The following is an 18185-nucleotide window of genomic DNA, read 5'->3' as shown; positions in this document are numbered from 1 at the left end:
TGTGCTCTGCGCAACGCCATCTGTGGCAAGGTGCACCTGACTACGAATACGTGGACCAGTAAGCACGGTCAGGGCCGTTATATCTCCATAACAGCACACTGGGAAAATGCAGTGGCGGCTGGGCCTGAGGTGGATAGCAGTTTGGTGCATGTTCTTCCACCACCGAGGATTGCAGGGCGCTTCAGTTTGCCTCCTGTTGCTTCCTCCTCCTACTCCGCTTCCTCATCCTCTACCAGCTCCTCATCCGGTCAGCGTAACACCTTCAGCACAGCCAGGGGTAAACGACAGCAGGCAGTTTTAAAACGTATCTGTTTGGGGGACAAACCCCACACCACGCAAGAGCTGTGGACGGGCCTTGAACAACAGACAGATGAGTGGTTGGTGCCAGTCAGCCTCCAGCCCGGCCTGGTGGTGTGCGATAATGGGCGAAATCTCGTAGCAGCTCTGGGACTAGCCGGTTTAACGCACATCCCTTGCCTGGCGCATGTGCTGAATTTAATTTAATAACTTGAGGCACTCTCTCCGCCCAATCAGATTTCAGCTATTGACCTCCCTTGGATGTGGTATCTCTTTCTCACGCTCCCTCTCCGGCATGGAACCCTGATTCCCCGTTACCCGTGATCACCATGGTAGGCGCATAAGAAAACATGGAAAGTTGATGATAGAGCAGATATCCAATTAGGTCGTCGACATCACGGGGACGTGCGGCATGGTGGAGCAGTATGTGTGCACACGCCTACACGTACTGAATGACGGGTCTGCCCCCTTCAACTTCTGGGTCTCCAAATTGGGCACATGGCCTGAGCTTGCCCTTTACGCCTTGGAGGTGCTGGCCTGCCCTGCAGCCAGTGTATTATCTGAACGTGTATTCAGCACGGCAGGGGGCGTCATCACAGACAAGCGCAGCCGCCTGTCCACAGCCAATGTGGACAAGCTCACGTTCATTAAAATGAACCAGGCCTAGATACCACAGGACTTGTCTGTACCTTATGCAGAATAGACATTTGTTTGCAGAGAACTTACCATGCTCTTAACCCCATTTTGCTGCCTTTTGCAGCCCTTTCCATGACTTTTTTAGAGCCATTTTAGTGCTCCATAGTTCGGGTCTCCATTGACTTCAATGAGGTTCAGGGTCAAGTTCGGGTCCCGAACTCAATTTTTTTTGAGAAGTTCGGCTGAACCCGTCGAACCCAAACTTCCAGGTGTCCGCTCAACTCTAATAGGGAGGGTGGATAGAGAAGAGCAAATTACTTGACATTGGTATCAGGTCCTATTCGCACATATGGATTGTCAGATAAGATTTATTAATATTTTATTATTTTACTAAATATAAAGCGCCATCACAAAATCTAAACATGGTGGTTTTTTTATGTGTCTAACCATGTAAAAGATTATCTTGATATATTGCAGTTTTCACACTGGTCATAAGAGCATTCACAATTGACTTGCACTTCCTGTTTTCCACAGCTCGTTTGTCGGCTTTGCTGTGCAGATTGGGACAGTATGAACACAGTCATCTCATTATAATTAGAGACTGTTAAGACTGTTCGGCCAGAGACGCCATGTTGATGGAGGTATAGAAGTGGCCAAACCATGTAGGAGCGCAAGAGTGCATGGGTGCTGTGTTCCTCTGGTTATTGGAGCTTAAATGTAGGGGTTGGCAGTCCATAAATGCCATATTGGTAAAGGACAGGGAGGGCACTTCTGAGGCTCTCTAGGGTGGACACACGTGTACTTGGTTACATGACTTATCTTGGAGGAGTCCAGGAGTGCATATAGGCTAGTCCCATTCCTGCTATGTCATTTGGGGTGGAGCAGCGTGAGTAGCTCCACTTGTGTGTTGGGTTCAGAGTGGAAGGCATCGGACCAGCAGAGCAAGGTGGTCTCTACAGAAGGACTATGATAGCTGGAAAGTGACTGAAGCATCCAAGATATGTCAACCATATTCACCTCCTATTAAGAGACTATAATGTTTGAAGGAGTTGTCCACTCCTTTTATACTGATCGTCTGTTCTCAGGATCGGCTATTTGTAAGTTATCAGGAAGAGTCTGACATCCTGCACCCTTGCCAATCAGCTGTCCTGCAGTAGCACAGGTGCTGGAACTACACACCTACGTCTATTGTGTATAGTCCACATCCACTGAATTAAACCAGCTCCTTCCACGGCTCAATAGGCAGAGCCGTGTAGTTCCGGGACATAGTTCTGGTGAGGAGCCTCTCTCAAACAGCTGATCGGTGAGCGCAGCTCTGGAGTATAATACAGGATGTAACTCAGGATCAGTACAGGATAAGTAATGTAATGTATGTACACAGTGACTGCACCAGCAGAATAGTGAGTGCAGCTCTGGAGTACAATACAGGATGTAACTCGGGATCAGTACAGGATAAGTAATGTATGTACAGTGACTGCACCAGCAGAGTAGTGAGTGCAGCTCTGTGGTATAATACAGCATGTAACTCAGGATCAGTACAGGATAATTAATAGTGTTGATCACGAATATTCGAATTTAGAATTTTTATCGCGAATATAGGTACTTCGAAAATTTGCGAATATTTCGAATATATTGATATATATTCGTAATTTCGAATATAAATTTTTTTTTTCATTTTTTTTATTTTTTTTTATCAGTACACATGACCCCTTCCTGCTTCTAGCCTGTGGGCCAATAAGAAGGCTGCAATATACTTGACTTTAGGAGTAGTGTTGTTTGCGAATTTTGCTCTATATTCGTTTTTTTCGAATATTTGCTATATTGCTATATATTCTTGTTTTAGAATATTACGAATATTCGAAAAAACGAAGTTATAGCAATATAGTGAATATTCGAAAAAAACGAATATAGAGCAATTTAGCTAATATAGTGCTATAATCTTTTTTTAATAGTTGTAATTTTAGACAAAGAAGATTATAGCACTATATTAGCTAAATTGCTCTATATTTGTTTTTTTTGAATATTTGCTATATTGCTATATATTCTTGTTTTAGAATATTCCGAATATTCAGTTATAGCAATATAGCGAATATTCGAAAAAAAAACGAATATAGAGCAATTTAGCTAATATAGTGCTATAATATTCTTTGTCTAAAAGTAGAAAAATTCGCAATAAAAATTTGCATATTACACGATCATTACCTTGCCGATTTTTCGAGTAAAAAAAATCGTAGAATATAACGAATATTCGAATTTGCGTATATTCGACGAATATTCTACGAAATATTCGCGAAATATTGCAAATTCGATTATGACCCCTGCCGCTTATCACTAATAATTAATGTAATGTATGTACACAGTGACTCCACCAGCAGAATAGTGAGTGCAGCTCTGGAGTATAATACAGGATGTAACTCAGGATCAGTACAGTATAAGTAATGTATGTACACAGTGACTGCACCATCAGAATAGTGAGTGCAGCTCTGGAGTATAATACAGGGTGTAACTCAGGATCAGTACAGTATAAGTAATGTATGTACACAGTGACTGCACCAGCAGAATAATGAGTGCAGCTCTGGAGTATAATACATGATGTAACTCAGGATCAGTACAGTATCAGTAATGTAATGCTCGCCCGACCCTTACAGAAAATGCAGAATGTCAGTGAGTAGTAAGATTGTGTCAGGACTGATTGATAGTACTGGTACCCTGAGAAGGTCCAGATCAGGGATCTTGGAGGTCGTCACATCCTTTTACTCATATCTCATGGCAAAGAGGAATCTTGATCGTGATAAGATATCGGCTTTCCTGGCTGAAACTGTTCCTGAACCGTTTTGACTGAAATGATCCAGAAAGAGAAAGTCAGTCTGGTGATTGAGGGGCTTGCTCCCAAAAAATCGCTAGGTCCGGATGGCTTAAAATCTGAATTTTATAAGACCTTTAAGGACACCTTAGTTCCCCTCTAAAAATGTGAAAAAGATAAATACCGGATCCGTTTTTCCGGATGACAACCGGAGAGACGGATCCGGTATTGCAATGCATTTGAGAGACGGAAACCGCAACCGCATCCGTATCTGCTTCCCCCCTCGGCACGTACACCATAAATCCATCAGCACCCCCCTTCCCCCCTCGGCACGCACACCATAAATCCATCAGCACCCCCTTCCCCCCTCGGCACGTACACTATAAATCCATCAGCACCCCCTTCCCCCCTCGGCATGTACACCATAAATCCATCAGCACCCCCTTCCCCCCTCGGCATGTACACCATAAATCCATCAGCACCCCCTTCCCCCCTCGGCACGTACACCATAAATCCATCAGCACCCCCTTCCCCCCTCGGCACGTACACCATAAATCCATCAGCACCCCCTTCCCCCCTCGGCACGTACACTATAAATCCATCAGCACCCCCCTTCCCCCCTCAGCACGTACACCATAAATCCATCAGCACCCCCTTCCCCCCTCGGCATGTACACCATAAATCCATCAGCACCCCCTTCCCCCCTCGGCACGTACACCATAAATCCATCAGCACCCCCTTCCCGCCTCGGCACGTACACTATAAATCCATCAGCACCCCCCTTCCCCCCTCAGCACGTACACCATAAATCCATCAGCACCCCCTTCCCCCCTCGGCATGTACACTATAAATCCATCAGCACCCCCTTCCCCCCTCGGCATGTACACTATAAATCCATCAGCACCCCCTTCCCCCCTCGGCACGTACACCAGCTATCAAAGCAAATAAATTAAAACAGTCGGAGTGAATATGAACCCGTCGCACTGAAAGACAACCACTGGAGGTCAGACTAATAACATCTAATTAAAAAACGGCAAAAGACTGACAGACGAATCAAACACGCAAGTCTAATTTTACGCCTAAAAACAGACAAACTTGATAAATGTGCGCCCTGGCTTTGATTTAGTTGCCTCAGGAAACCTGACCATGTGGTCGCACCCTTAGGTAGGGTATATATAGAGAAATATTCCTGGGTCAAGCAAAGTGCATCTTTTCTCAAGTCTCCTTTAAAACGATTTATAAAAGTAGTCACGCACGCTGAATATGGATGTGTTCTGGGAGGAGTTTCTCTCTTTTCTGTGTGGGCCAGGCATGAAAATAACGCAGGGGATCCACTAGGTCAGGGATGCTCAACTTGCGGCCCTCCAGCTGTTGAAAAACTACAACTCCCAGCATGTCTGGACAGCCTACAGCTATCAACCTACAGCAGGGCATGGTGGGAGTTATAGTTTTACAACAGCTGGAGGGCCGCAGGTTGAGCATCCCTGCTCTAGGCAATCACATCCCTCACTACTGTCCCGTTATACTCAATATTACAGGGGGAATTTGCCTTTCCCGCTGCTTCTCAGTTCTAATTCCATTCACTAGTGGCCGTAAAGGGAGCAATTCGGATAGTAAAGGCCTATCAGAGCACATAGGATAGTATACAAGCTATTCCCCAACGCACGGGCGCAGGTTCCCTACATCTGCTCCATCTGCTAATATACTCTAAAATACAACAGACAAATGTTTAATAATGAAAACACATGGCGGATATTATAGTCACAAAGGAGAAATGAGAGGTATTCTGCAGGCTTACACAGTGCGAGGCGCGACATGCTGCGATCTCCAGAAGTAACAGTCATACTTAGAAGTGATACAATGTATAAGCACAAACAAACACAATGTAACAGCGCTCTGCAAACACACAAACCAGCCTGCGTTAGGAGATGTGGCTCTCTCCATTGGTCATGCACTCCTAACTAAGGTACTTTCACACTTGCGTTGTTCTTGTCTTCCGGCATAGAACTGCATGCAAACGGATATCATTTGTAGACGGATCCGGATGCGGTTTCTGTCTCTCAAATGCATTGCAATACCGGATCCGTCTCTCCGGTTGTCATCTGGAAAAACTGATCCGGTATTTATCTTTTTCACATTTTTAAAGGTCTGTGCATGCGCAGACCGCAAAACCAGGTATGTTTGTCCGGAACACTTGGGGCCGGCGTTTATGTGGAAAATACCGCAGCATTCTAAAGTATTTTCTCAGTCCAAAAACCGTACAGTGACTGAACTGAAGACGTCCTGATGCATCCTGAACGGATTCCTCTCCATTCAGAATGCATTACGAAAAAACTGACCAGTTTTTTTCTGGTATTGAGCCCCTAGGATGGAACTCAATACCGGAAAAGTTTAACGCAAGTGTGAAAGTACCCTTATTTCACACTAGCGTTTCTATTTTTCGGTATTGAGATCCGTCATAGGGTCTCAATACCGGAGAAAAACGCTTCCGTTTTGTCCACATTCACTGTCAATGGGGACAAAACGGAACTGAACAGAACGGAATGCTCCAAAATATATTCCATTCCGTTTAGTTGCATTCTCATACCGGAGAGCAAACCACAGCATACTGCGGTTTTCTTTCCGTCATGGCATGCAGAGCAAGATGGATCAGTCATGACCCACAATGCAAGTCAATGGGGACGGATCAGTTTTCTCGGACACAATCTTACACAATAGAAGACGGATCAGTCCCCCATTGACTTTCAATTGAGTTCATAACGGATCCGTCTTAGCTATGTTAAAGATAATACAACCGGATCCGTTCATAACTGATGCAGACGGTTGTATTATCAGCAACGGAAGCGTTATTGCTGATCCATTCTGGATCCAGCAAAAACGCTAGTGTGAAAGTCTTACCTGTCTCTCGCATAGGCTGATTTTAATTAATGCAAGTATAAAGCTGTAGCCGCTCTCCCGGTATTCGTTGGAGGCCATTTGGCACCAGGAGAGGTAAAATACAGAATGGAGTCAGCTTATATGTGGAACCTGCATTCCCTGAATTTACTGGAGTACAGATGGCACCAAAAGAGGTAGCATTTAGCGTAGGTTCCTGTCCAAAAGAGATCACCTTGCCGCGGTGGACGGGCGCAAATGATTTCATACAAAATGTATTTGACATGAATCTCAAATTTATATAATGCACATTTGTCAAGCTCGCCTGTTTTTAGACATAAAATTAGGCGTATGTCTGTCTTTTTCATAGTAGTTATGAAAAGTTGCACAGCCGTTGATTAATTCGACTTGCCGTACTTGGATTAGTCTGACCTCTAGTGGTTGTTTTTCAGTATGACAGTTTCATATTTTCTTAGGCTGGTCTACTTTATTTGCACATGAAAAATAGCCCCATCTGTGCAAGGAAAAGTCTAATGTCTCCCAGAAACCGCAACTTTTAATGCAAAACAAAAAAAAAAGTCGCACTTCCCCACTCAAAAGTGTTGAATAAAAATAAGGCAGCCCTGGAGTGGAGCGAAAATTAGATGCCACTAATACAGTTATACTGTCTAAAACGGCTACAAACAATATAGCAATTGAGCCCCAATGAGTATAGCGTTAGCATTAGTATGTTTTCTAAAGTGAATATGGCACCATTTTGGGTTTTGTGTTACATTGTGTTTGTTTTTGTTTTAATACAATGTATGTCCATTCCACAAAAGATAGAACATGTCCTACCATGGACCACAGAACCATGAAGTTGAGTCCGCAAAAAAAAAAACGGATGCAGCATGGACTTTACTTGGAAGTCATGCGTATTTGGGGGATTTTTTGCGGATCGAAAATACATGAAGCCTAACAGTCTGCAGAACAGTATAATGTAATAGTCTGCAGAGCAATACAATGTATCAATCTGAAGAGCAGTACAATGTAACAGTCTGCAGAGCAGTACAATGTATCAGTGTGCAGAGCAGTACAATGTAACAGTGTGCAGAGCATTACAATGTAACAGTCTGCAGAGCATTACAATGTAACAGTCTGCACAGCAGTACAATGTATCAGTGTGCAGAGCAGTACAATGTAACAGTGTGCAGAGCAGTACAATGTATCAGTGTGCAGAGCAGTACAATGTAACAGTGTGCAGAGCAGTACAATGTAACAGTCTGCAGAGCAGTACAATGTAACAGTCTGCAGAGCATTACAATGTAACAGTCTGCAGAGCAGTACAATGTATCAGTGTGCAGAGCAGTACAATGTATCAGTGTGCAGAGCAGTACAATGTAACAGTCTGCAGAGCAGTACAATGTAACAGTCTGCAGAGCATTACAATGTAACAGTCTGCAGAGCAGTACAATGTAACAGTCTGCAGAGCAGTACAATGTAACAGTCTGCAGAGCAGTACAATGTAACAGTCTGCAGAGCAGTACAATGTAACAGTCTGCAGAGCATTACAATGTAACAGTGTGCAGAGCATTACAATGTAACAGTCTGCAGAGCAGTACAATGTAACAGTCTGCAGAGCAGTACAATGTAACAGTCTGCAGAGCATTACAATGTAACAGTGTGCAGAGCATTACAATGTAACAGTGTGCAGAGCAAACAAACACTACTTGCATGTGACCAATGCGTTCATTTCATATTGTTATGTTGGTGTGGGGTCTAACATTGTTTTTGTTGTATTTTTGCAGCCTGTAGACTAAGGCTACTTTCACACTAGCGTTCGTCGGTCCGCTCGTGAGCTCCGTTTGAAGGGGCTCACGAGCGGACCCGAACGCAGCCGTCCAGCCCTGATGCAGTCTGAATGGAGCGGATCCGCTCAGACTGCATCAGTCTGGCGGCGTTCAGCCTCCGCTCGCCTCCGCACGGACAGGCGGACAGCTGAACTCTGCTTGCAGCGTTCGGGTGTCCGCCTGGCCGTGCGGATCCGCCCAGACTTACAATGTAAGTCAATGGGGACGGATCCGTTTGAAGATGACACAATATGGCTCAATCTTCAGGCGGATCCGTCCCCCATTGACTTTACATTGAAAGTCTGGACGGATCCGTCCGAGGCTATTTTCACACTTAGCTTTTATATGCCAATATAATGCAGACGGATCCGTTCTGAACGCTAGTGTGAAAGTAGCCTAATACAATATAACAGTTTGCAGAATAATACAATGCATCCGTCTGCAAAATGATGTAATAACACAATGTAACAGTCCGCAGATTAATACAACACAATCTATAAGGTAACACAATGCAGCAGTCTGCAGAGTAGCACAGTAAGGTAGAGTAATGTTCTGCAGGACTAATATTCAGGTATGCTGGGTTACATTAGCATTGTTTTGCGCCTCCATTGTGTTCTATGCCTGACATTTGTCCTCAATGTAACAGTGTGCAGAGCAGTACAATGTATCAGTGTGCAGAGCAGTACAATGTAACAGTGTGCAGAGCATTACAATGTAACAGTGTGCAGAGCAGTACAATGTAACAGTGTGCAGAGCATTACAATGTAACAGTGTGCAGAGCATTACAATGTAACAGTGTGCAGAGCATTACAATGTAACAGTGTGCAGAGCATTACAATGTAACAGTGTGCAGAGCATTACAATGTAACAGTCTGCAGAGCAGTACAATATATCAGTGTGCAGAGCAGTACAATGTAACAGTGTGCAGAGCATTACAATGTAACAGTGTGCAGAGCAGTAGAATGTAACAGTCTGCAGAGCATTACAATGTAACAGTCTGCAGAGCATTACAATGTAACAGTGTGCAGAGCATTACAATGTAACAGTCTGCAGAGCATTACAATGTAACAGTCTGCAGAGCATTACAATGTAACAGTCTGCATAGCATTACAATGTAACAGTCTGCAAAGCAGTTCAATTTAACAATGTGCAGAGCATTACAATGTAACAGTCTGCAGAGCATTACAATGTAACAGTCTGCAGAGCATTACAATGTAACAGTCTGCAGAGCAGTACAATGTATCAGTGTGCAGAGCAGTACAATGTAACAGTGTGCAGAGCAGTACAATGTAACAGTCGGCAGAGCAGTACAATGTAACAGTCTGCAGAGCAGTACAATGTAACAGTCTGCAGAGCATTACAATGTAACAGTCTGCAGAGCATTACAATGTATCAGTGTGCAGAGCAGTACAATGTAACAGTCTGCAGAGCATTACAATGTAACAGTGTGCAGAGCAGTACAATGTAACAGTCTGCAGAGCAGTACAATGTAACAGTCGGCAGAGCAGTACAATGTAACAGTCTGCAGAGCAGTACAATGTAACAGTCGGCAGAGCAGTACAATGTAACAGTCTGCAGAGCAGTACAATGTAACAGTCTGCAGAGCATTACAATGTAACAGTCTGCAGAGCAGTACAATGTATCAGTGTGCAGAGCAGTACAATGTAACAGTGTGCAGAGCAGTACAATGTAACAGTCTGCAGAGCAGTACAATGTAACAGTGTGCAGAGCAGAACAATGTAACAGTCTGCAGAACAGTACAATGTAACAGTCTGCAGAGCAGTACAATGTAACAGTCTGCAGAACAGTACAATGTAACAGTGTGCAGAGCAAACAAACACTACTTGCATGTCACCAATGCGTTCATTTCATATTGTTATGGAGGTGTGGGTCTAACATTGTTTTTGTTGTATTTTTGCAGCCTGTAGACTAATACAATGCATCCGTCTGCAAAATGATGTAATAACACAATGTAACAGTCCGCAGATTAATACAACACAATCTATAAGGTAACACAATGCAGCAGTCTGCAGAGTAGCACAGTAAGGTGGAGCAATGTTCTGCAGGTCTAATATTCAGGTGTGCTGGGTTACATTAGCAGTGTTTTGCGCCTCCATTGTGTTCTATGCCTGACATTTGTCCTCAATGTAACAGTGTGCAGAGCAGTACAATGTAACAGTGTGCAGAGCAGTACAATGTAACAGTGTGCAGAGCATTACAATGTAACAGTGTGCAGAGCAGTACAATGTAACAGTGTGCAGAGCATTACAATGTAACAGTGTGCAGAGCATTACAATGTAACAGTGTGCAGAGCATTACAATGTAACAGTCTGCAGAGCAGTACAATGTAACAGTCTGCAGAGCAGTACAATGTAACAGTGTGCAGAGCAGTACAATGTAACAGTGTGCAGAGCATTACAATGTAACAGTCTGCAGAGCATTACAATATATCAGTGTGCAGAGCAGTACAATGTAACAGTGTGAAGAGCATTACAATGTAACAGTCTGCAGAGCATTACAATATATCAGTGTGCAGAGCAGTACAATGTAACAGTGTGCAGAGCAGTACAATGTAACAGTGTGCAGAGCATTACAATGTAACAGTGTGCAGAGCATTACAATGTAACAGTCTGCAGAGCATTACAATGTAACAGTGTGCAGAGCATTACAATGTAACAGTCTGCAGAGCATTACAATGTAACAGTCTGCAGAGCATTACAATGTAACAGTCTGCATAGCATTACAATGTAACAGTCTGCAAAGCAGTTCAATTTAACAATGTGCAGAGCATTACAATGTAACAGTCTGCAGAGCATTACAATGTAACAGTCTGCAGAGCATTACAATGTAACAGTCTGCAGAGCAGTACAATGTATCAGTGTGCAGAGCAGTACAATGTAACAGTGTGCAGAGCAGTACAATGTAACAGTCGGCAGAGCAGTACAATGTAACAGTCTGCAGAGCAGTACAATGTAACAGTCTGCAGAGCATTACAATGTAACAGTCTGCAGAGCATTACAATGTATCAGTGTGCAGAGCAGTACAATGTAACAGTCTGCAGAGCATTACAATGTAACAGTGTGCAGAGCAGTACAATGTAACAGTCTGCAGAGCATTACAATGTAACAGTCTGCAGAGCATTACAATGTAACAGTCTGCAGAGCAGTACAATGTATCAGTGTGCAGAGCAGTACAATGTAACAGTGTGCAGAGCAGTACAATGTAACAGTCTGCAGAGCAGTACAATGTAACAGTCTGCAGAGCAGTACAATGTAACAGTCTGCAGAGCAGTACAATGTAACAGTCTGCAGAGCAGTACAATGTAACAGTCGGCAGAGCAGTACAATGTAACAGTCTGCAGAGCAGTACAATGTAACAGTCTGCGGAGCAGTACAATGTAACAGTCTGCAGAGCAGTACAATGCAACAGTCTGCAGAGCAAACAAACACTACTTGCATGTCACCAATGCGTTCATTTCATATTGTTATGGAGGTGTGGGTCTAACATTGTTTTTTGTTGTTTTTGTTGTATTTTTGCAGCCTGTAGACTAATACAATGTAACAGTCCGCAGATTAATACAACACAATCTATAAGGTAACACAATGCGGCAGTCTGCAGAGTAGCACAGTAAGGTAGAGCAATGTTCTGCAGGACTAATATTCAGGTATGCTGGGTTACATTAGCAGTGTTTTGCGCCTCCATTGAGTTCTATGCCTGACATTTGTCCTCAGTTGCAGCAAGCATTGTCTTGTCACGTTGCAGTGATATTGCTCGCACCAAAGAGCCCCTTAATTATTAGGATGAGTGCGACAATACAACAACATTCTGCAAACACTGGTCATAAGCGATCCTCTGCAGGCCTCCAAGGACGAAATGCTCTGCAAAAGTATGACAGTTGCGATCTGTACAATGTAGTCTGCAGGACCTCAGACACAATCAGATCTTCTCTCTGAGCCGCTGGGGTGCAAATCTGCAAGAGACAAGAATGGAAGTCAGATTCTGAGAGCCGGGCGCGGGGACGCCATCGACACCTATACGTCCGCACTTACCCTTTACACTCACATTTCCTCTGCTGGTGCAAGTTCTGTAACAGCCATGCCCTGTGCCGTGCCCGCCTCTGCAAAGACAAGCAGCACAAAATATGAACACCCTGCGCGCCAGGCAAAATGGGGTGCAAAAGAGGTGGGGCTTATATAAATCTGCATAAAAGTGGGCGTCCCAGGGTTGCTCTGGGGTGGGTCCTGGTCAGGGTAGGAGCTTAAAATGTCCCTCAGTTTGATATTCCCATACTCCAATTTTTATTATTTTATTTTTTTAGAAAAATCTGATTAATAACACCAACTGAGACAGAGAATATCTCAATACTATGCAAAGAGGAAACGAGAAGTGTCTCGCTAGTGCCACCTACTGGAAAGGCCTCCTTCTGAGTCAATGGGGGGGATTTTCCTTCCCCTTTCTCAACCCAGTTTTCTGGTGTAAAGAAGTCTCAAACCCATGTTTGCAACTTTTTTCAATGCCCTTGCACCGACATGTAGGTACAAGTGACGTTTCTACTCCGCCCTTGCCACTTTCGGAGAAGGGTGTTTGGAGAGGGCAGGTCCGGCATATTTACCCTTTTTCACGACAGTTTTTTTTACCTAAGAGAAGACTGAAATCTACAGCATCTCCGAGCTACCATAGATTTCAGCCTGGGCGTAGGGACTGCCGGAGGACGCTCCTCATTTATGATGAGGTGATATTAAAGGCCAGCATAAAACGCAAGTCTATGGTAAATTCTCCCCAATGTCTGACTTTATTCCAAGGGAAAACAGCCAAGCCACATAGCCTATTTGCATATTATTTTCCCATGGAGCATTTCCACTAAAACTCCATACTAACTTGGTCTCCTTAAGGATAACTAGTACTTGTCCTAAGCTGAATCCCCAAATGTTCTAAATTCTCCCAGAAAAATGGGAGACTTCCAGGACTATCGCAGAAGTCTAACCACACTTGTGCTGCGCGCCTGCCCGGCCCTTTGACTATAACAGGATCTGGTCATTTCCTTGCATAATTGACAAGTAAGCGCCGCCCAGCTCATCAATATTCACTTCGCTGGGCGGCGCTTACTGTCCCCGACTTCACAACATCCGGCGCATGCGCAGGGCACTGTTAAGCGAAGCGCTTCAGAGCGGGGACCGCAGAAGCCGCCCAGCAAATTGAATATTCATGAGCTGGGCGGCGCTTCAAATCGGCAGTTGGGGGAGGCTGGCTGGGCGCAAGAGAAGTGAAACGCCGCCCCTTGGGCAGATTGCAGACCTTGGAGCAGGTTATAAAACTTAAAGTTTACTGTTTGCATAATGTGGACAGGGGGGATACTTATATGATTGTAATACCCATTATAAGACCTGTAGTCACATATATAGACCTCAATATGCTTATTGGCCCTGTCAGTGTCCCTTTAAACAGTAGGGCTGGAGGGGTTGGGTGCCGTTTAAATTTTCGTCTCAGGCAGCAGAAAGGCTAGGTGCACCCCTGCTGAAAGATTCATTTCTAACAAAAATCTAAATTAGAGACTCGGGGGTTAATGCAGTGATTGAAGAGGCCTCAGACCTACAGGGGCCCCAAATATAGAAGGAAACGTGTGACGTCACTAATCTCAACACCGGGTCTTGGAATATAGTTTATTCGCCTAAATTAGAAGCAAATGATGTTTCTTACGCAAAATAAATGTTTCTTAGTATGACTTACCACCCTGCGATTCCGAGCGATTACAAGGGTTAAAATCACCACAATTAGTAAAAGTATGACGATTCCGACTCCAACTGCCACCCAGAACATGGAATTAGATAAGACCAAAAAATCTGACTCCACAGCTATAAAAAAATAGAAAACGGCAATTATTTCTCATCTGAAGTAATAAAAATAACTGCTCTATTCTGTTATGGTATACCGGTAATGCCTATGGTTGGAGATAGGGGGCGCTGTTGCTAGTAATAAGGCTATGAGTTCAGTTCTCAAGAGGAAAAAAGATTGAGATTCCTCAGTGGTTGATACCTTTCAATGGCTAAATATTCAATCTCTAGATTTACCGGCTTACACGGTGCAAATATATTTTTTACTGTTCTTAAAGGGTTTCTGTCACCTGACAAATGGGTATTAAGCTGGCTGACAGCGATGTGCTAATGTCAGCTAAACATACCGCCATCTCACTGCCTGAAGCCTTTATTGGGGAAAACGCTCTTTTATAATATGCTTATCAGCCTCTAGGAGCGCGGGGGGGGGGGGGGGGGGGGCGTTGCACCTGGTCCTAGAGGCTCCGTTTGCCCACCTCTTTTCACGCCCTTCTTCTCTTGATTGACAGGGCCAGGGCAGCGCTGCTCTCCTCCCGCCGGCTGTGTCTACTAAGAAAATCTCGCGCCTGCGCCGTCTCGTTCAGTATTCAGCGCAGGCGCAGTGAGGGAAGGACGTTCTCCCGCAGCCGGCTTCCTCACTGTGATGTATTCAGCGTAGGCGCAATGAGGAAGCCAGCAGCCGCCGAGCGTCTTTCCCTCACAGCGCCTGCGCCGAATACTGGACGGCGCAAGACTTACACTGCAGACACAGCTGGCGGGAGGAGAGCAGCGCTGCCCTGGCCCTGTCAATCAAGAGAAGAAGGGCGTGAAAACAGGTGGGCAAACGGAGCCCCTAGGAGCAGGTGCAACGCCCCCCCCCCGTCATGTTACAAAAGATCATTTTTCTCAATAAAGGCTTTAGGCAGTGAGATGGCACTAATATAGTTATGTTCAGCTGACATTAGCACATCGCAAACATCAGCCAGCTTAATACCCATTTGTCAGGTGACAGAAACCCTTTAAGAGGGTAATATGAAAGTGCTGGATATTTTGTCTGGTGCAGCAGATAAATACACTATAGAACAAGCGATCTATAGAATGGAGCATTTATATTGCACAAACATTTTCCACAGCACCTTATGAGAAAGCAATAAAAACTAAACATACTAAAATACTGAGCATTTAACTGCTATAGTACTGCCCACTGTGTACAAGAATATAATTATTAAATGATTGCCCCTATGTACAGGAATATAACTACTATAATACTGCTTCTATGTACAAGAAAAAAACTACTATAATACTGCTCCTATGTACTAGAATACAACTACTATAATACTGCCCCTATGTACAGGAATATAACTACTATAATACTGCCTCTTGTGTACAAGAATATAACTACTATAATACTGCTCCTATGTACAAGAATATAACTACTATAATACTGCCTCCTATGTACAAGAATATAACTACTATAATACTGCTCCTATGTACAAGAATATAACTACTATAATACTGCTCCTGTGTACAAGAATATAACTACTTTCCCTTACGTCCTAACCAGCAGCACATGTGGGGTTTATCCGCCCCAGTGAAACTGGTAGGACAGACGGAATGTTTAATGAAGTAAAGTAATCAAATAAGTCCACGCCCCCATTACCTCACTATAAGAGGCCAAACCCCCAATACATCAGTGTGTTTTTTTCTGTCCTTGGGACTGCAGGACAGACGGGGCAGCCATTTGGCTGCCATGCTCTTAGATTTCATGCTAACCTTGTGTTTCTCTTTCAGGGTTGCAGCTTATCTGATCAAGCTGGTGCTGCCGGCAGTTTGGAGGCTCGGAGCTCCTGCATTCAGCTTCCTGTTTGGCTTACACACATTGTGTTCCAGCGCCCTCTGGTGGTTTGTTGCTGAACAACAATGATTAAAGTTTGTTCAAACCTGGCGTCTGACGTCAGTTTGGGCGCCAAATTTGAATATATAAAGCCTCCAGTCCTTCCAGGCTGTGCTGTTTGCAGCCTTGGGTTGGTTTCTGAGGCAGACTACTTTAGTCACCAGCTTTCCTGTTCTGCTCTGTCAGCCGCCTTTGGCAGATCTTTACATCAAGACCCTCTGATTAAGAGGTTCCTTAAAGGAGCCGTACGTCTTAAGCCTAGCATTTCAAGACCTATACCGCAGTGGGATCTCTCAGTGGTGCTTAAAGGGTTGAGTGGTCCTCCCTTTGAACCCTTGGAAGAAGTGGACTTTAAGTTTTTATCCTGGAAGGTAACCTTTTTGTTGGCCGTAACTTCGGCCAAACGCATTTCAGAGCTTCAGGCTTTTTCGGCATATGAGCCATACACTTTATTTTTACCGGACAGAGTCCTTTTACGTTTTTTACCCACCTTTTTGCCTAAGGTGCCCTCTGTGCACAACATTAATCAAGTTGTGTCTTTGCCTGTGTTATGTTCCTCTTCTTCCTCTGCAGAAGAAACTTCCCTCCATACTCTGGATGTGGCCAGATGTTTGAGAATCTACATTGAGAGATCCCGGGAGTTCAGAAGGTCAGAGATTCTTCTTATCCTGTTCTTTGGCAGGAATAAAGGGAAGAAGGCCTCTAAGCCTACTCTAAGTAGATGGATCAGAGAGGCCATCAGAGAATCTTTCGCTTCCCAGAATAGACCTCCTCCTGCCTTTGTCACTGCTCACTCCACCCGAGCAGTCTCTACTAGTTGGGCCGAAAGGTCTCTTATTCCTCTGGAACAGATCTGTTCCGCGGCCTCCTGGAGCTCACATTCTACCTTTGTGAGCCATTATAGACTCAACCTCAGGGGATCAGAAGACACTGCCTTTGGGCGGTCTGTTTTGAATTCCATTCAGCATTGAAGTCCCTACCCTTTAGGCTAACTTCTTGCTAAGTCCCCACATGTGCTGCTGGTTAGGACGTAAGGGAAGCGTTAATTTCTTAACGTTAATTTGTTTTCCCTTAGTCCTAACAGCAGCACACAAATATCCCTCCCTTTGTTTTTTGAGAGTTTCTTGTTATGACACACTGATGTATGGGGGGTTTGGCCTCTTATAGTGAGGTAATGGGGGCGTGGACTTATTTGATTACTTTACTTCATTAAACATTCCGTCTGTCCTACCAGTTTCACTGGGGCGGATAAACCCCACATGTGCTGCTGTTAGGACTAAGGGAAAACAAATTAACGTTAAGAAATTAACGCATAATACTGCTCCTATGTACAAGAATATAACTACTATAATACTGCTCCTGTGTACAAGAATATAACTACTATAATACTGCTCCTATGTACAAGAATATAACTACTATAATACTGCCTCCTATGTGCAGGAATATAACTACTATAATACTGCCTCCTATGTACAAGAATATAACTACTATAATACTGCCGCCTATGTACAGGAATATAACTACTATAATACTGCCTCCTATGTACACGAATATAACTACTATAATACTGCCCCTATGTGCAAGAATATAACTACTATAATACTGCTCCTATGTACAAGAATATAACTACTATAATACTGCCTCCTATGTACAGGAATATAACTACTATAATACTGCCTCCTATGTACACGAATATAACTACTATAATACTGCCCCTATGTACAAGAATATACCTACTATAATACTGCCCCTATGTACAAGAATATAACTACTATAATACTGCCTCCTATGTACAGGAATATAACTACTATAATACTGCTCCTATGTACAAGAATATAACTACTATAATACTGCTCCTATGTACAAGAATATAACTACTATAATACTGCTCCTATGTACAAGAATATACCTACTATAATACTGCCCCTATGTACAAGAATATAACTACTATAATACTGCTCCTATGTACAAGAATATAACTACTATAATACTGCCTCCTATGTACAGGAATATAACTACTATAATACTGCCTCCTATGTACA

The 18185-nt window shown here is 43.8% G+C and overlaps 1 protein-coding gene across 3 annotated transcripts in view; it reads right to left on the bottom strand.

Annotated features, from left to right (window-relative positions):
• Positions 1 to 11652: 11652 nt before the first annotated feature.
• LOC122941165 overlaps positions 11653 to 18185 on the bottom strand; it is a 33879-nt gene continuing 27346 nt past the window's right edge. For all 3 annotated transcript variants that reach the window (XM_044298201.1, XM_044298203.1, XM_044298202.1), the window contains 3 exons: positions 14167 to 14291; positions 12489 to 12556; positions 11653 to 12409 (listed from right to left, as the gene is read on the bottom strand). In XM_044298201.1, the coding sequence (XP_044154136.1) occupies positions 12376 to 12409; positions 12489 to 12556; positions 14167 to 14291 (227 nt within the window). In that variant the 3' untranslated portion in view covers positions 11653 to 12375. The remainder of the gene's footprint in view (positions 12410 to 12488; positions 12557 to 14166; positions 14292 to 18185) is intronic.

The sequence above is a fragment of the Bufo gargarizans genome, chromosome 6 (assembly GCF_014858855.1).
Source record: "Bufo gargarizans isolate SCDJY-AF-19 chromosome 6, ASM1485885v1, whole genome shotgun sequence".
NCBI classification, from domain to species: Eukaryota; Metazoa; Chordata; class Amphibia; order Anura; family Bufonidae; genus Bufo; species Bufo gargarizans.
The sequence above is the reverse complement of the archived record's forward strand: the minus strand, read 5'-3'. Positions and strand labels throughout refer to the sequence as shown.